At 34.2% G+C, this 2,507-nt stretch overlaps 1 protein-coding gene across 2 annotated transcripts; it reads left to right on the top strand.

The window, feature by feature from the left end:
- The first annotated feature begins 311 nt into the window (after positions 1-311).
- On the top strand, positions 312-1,656 carry LOC121219460 (stearoyl-[acyl-carrier-protein] 9-desaturase, chloroplastic). Of its 2 annotated transcripts, XM_041097666.1 has the most exons (2): positions 312-897; positions 1,033-1,656. In XM_041097666.1, the coding sequence occupies exons 1-2, from the start codon at positions 347-349 to the stop codon at positions 1,523-1,525; spliced, it is 1,044 nt and encodes a 347-aa protein (XP_040953600.1). In that variant the 5' UTR covers positions 312-346; the 3' UTR covers positions 1,526-1,656. The 2 variants fall into 2 exon arrangements, with proteins under 2 accessions (XP_040953600.1, XP_040953599.1); XM_041097665.1 differs by having other exon boundaries at positions 312-1,656.
- Positions 1,657-2,507: the final 851 nt, after the last annotated feature.

Below are 2,507 nucleotides of genomic sequence, written 5' to 3' on the forward strand. Positions count from 1 at the left end.
TTAAAATTTTGATTGCACAAAAATAAAAAAAATACTAACTTATGAAAAAACAAAATGATTAAATTTGTAAAAGAAGAAAATATGATTGTTTATTATTTAAAAAAATTAATTATTTTAAATAATTTAATTAAAGTTAAATTAAATTGAAGAAAATATTAGATATATATTAATATTTTATAATATTTTATAATCTTTGAAATTTAATAACGTCACACTATTTTTTAATATATTCTAATATAAATTATTCTTTTTATTTATTTATTGTCAGCATCCCTATAAATTGTATCCTCGTTTACGGAGAATTGTACCCAAAAACCAAAGGATTCCAAAAAGAAAAAGCAAATAAATGGCAGTGAACAAATTGATGAATCCCATCACTTGTCCATCTCAGAAACTGCCATATGTAGCTCTACAGCATCCTATATCCAGTCTTAGGCTCAAATCTCCCAGTCTCTTCATGGCCTCAACAAACATGAAGAAACCATTAAGAATGGCTGATAAGAAAGTGGGTTTCCAAGTCACTCACTCCATTCCACATCAAAAGTTTGAAGTCTTCAAATCGATGGAGATGCAGGGTTGGGTTAAGAACAACATTCTACCATTGTTGAAACCCATTGAAAGAAGTTGGCAGCCCCAAGAGCTTGTACCCGATTCGGCCTCCGATGGATTCGAGGAGCAAGTTAAGGAACTGAGAAAGAGAGCAATGGAGATCCCAGATGATTACTTTGTAGCCCTTGTTGGAGATATGATCACTGAAGAAGCTCTTCCAACATATCATGCAATTCTCAATCGCTTAGATGGAGTTGGTGCTGCAACTGATGCAAGCACCAATTGTTGGGGCATTTGGACAAGGGGGTGGACGGCTGAAGAAAACAGACACGGGGATGTTTTAAATAGGTATCTTTACTTGTCTGGAAGGGTAAATATGAGTCAAATTGAGAAAACAGTTCAGTATTTGATAAGTTCTGGGATGTACGTTGGAATAGAAAACAACCCTTATCTCACTTTCATTTATACTTCATTTCAAGAAAGGGCGACTTTCATCTCTCATGGAAACACTGCTAGGCTTGCTTTAAAACATGGGGACCCCTTGTTGGCTCGAATCTGTGGGACAGTAGCATCAGATGAGAAACGCCACGAGATTGCCTACACGAAAATCGTGGAGAAGCTGTTCGAGATGGATCCGGATGGAAGCGTTATTGCTTTCGCAGAGATGATGAAGAAGAAAATCACAATGCCGGCTCATCTGGTGTATGATGGTGAAGATGATAACCTTTACCAGCATTTCTCCGCTGTTGCACAAAGACTTGGGGTTTACACTGCCGATGATTATGCTGATATATTGGAGTTTTTGGTGGATAAATGGAAAGTTAAGGAGCTAAGTGAGCTTTCAAGTGAGGGAAGAAAGGCTCAAGAATATGTATGTTTGCTGGCTCCGAAAATCAGAAGGTTAGAGGAGAGAGCTAAAGCAAGGTCTAAGGAAGCTCCAAGGATTCCATTCAGTTGGATTTTGGCAGACAAGTAGAGCTCTAAATTTAAAAGATTAGATGGCAAATAAGTTGCAATAATTGCATGGCTTTGGCATATAAAGAACTACAAATGTTGGCTTGCAATAATAATATAAATAAAATAGTTATATACATCATTTAAAAATAATTTTCTGAGTATGTTAATATAGACAGCGATTCGTGAAATACCATGCACTACAATTTCACTTAATACATTATTTTCGAGAATCGATGTAAATCAATCTCTTTAAAATATCATTTGAAAATAAAGGAGCTAGACATTTGTCAGGGCAGGGGAATAATGGACCGATATGTTTATTGGGTGGGCAGGCTACAGTTCGAACTTTTTGAAAATCGAATTGCCCATTTTCAGTATTTCAAAAACTAATGGTGTAGTAATCTAGGGATAAACTTTATTTTTGGGTTGGATGTTAAGTTGATTCTTTTATATTGTTAGATCTGAGTTTGATAAATTTCATTTTTGAATTTGTTTTGGGTTTTTCCTGAAACTCAAAATTCGAATTTAACATGGGTACCAACTCATGGCCTGCAAATGCCTGCACTCAACGCCAAATTTCATCACCATCATAAAACAGTTTTGCTGCATACCAGAAGATTTTTTTATATTATTTATAACAATAAATTCTTTAATAAATTAATATTAGTGTTTTGGAAATAGGTGGTACAAGATATTTCTTGGATTTTGATCTGCACGATTTTCTTCTTACTCTCGAATTTCGGTTGCTTAAAGTGTAGGCTCTAAATCACAAACTGATGAACACTACGAAAACTTTTTATTGATACTCAATGAAAATATCAATAACTCTCAAATGCTAGAACTCGAAAAGTAAACTCTCTCATAATTAGAATTTATTTGAAAAATTAAATCTTAATGAATTTTGACAGAATGTCAACGCCTAGTAAGATCTATGTTTAACCCCGTTAATGATCTCTATTTATAAAGAAAATCATAAGAGTTGGTTGAACAAGTAGAAGCCG

Source organism: Gossypium hirsutum, chromosome D07, assembly GCF_007990345.1.
Source record: "Gossypium hirsutum isolate 1008001.06 chromosome D07, Gossypium_hirsutum_v2.1, whole genome shotgun sequence".
Classification (NCBI taxonomy): domain Eukaryota; kingdom Viridiplantae; phylum Streptophyta; class Magnoliopsida; order Malvales; family Malvaceae; genus Gossypium; species Gossypium hirsutum.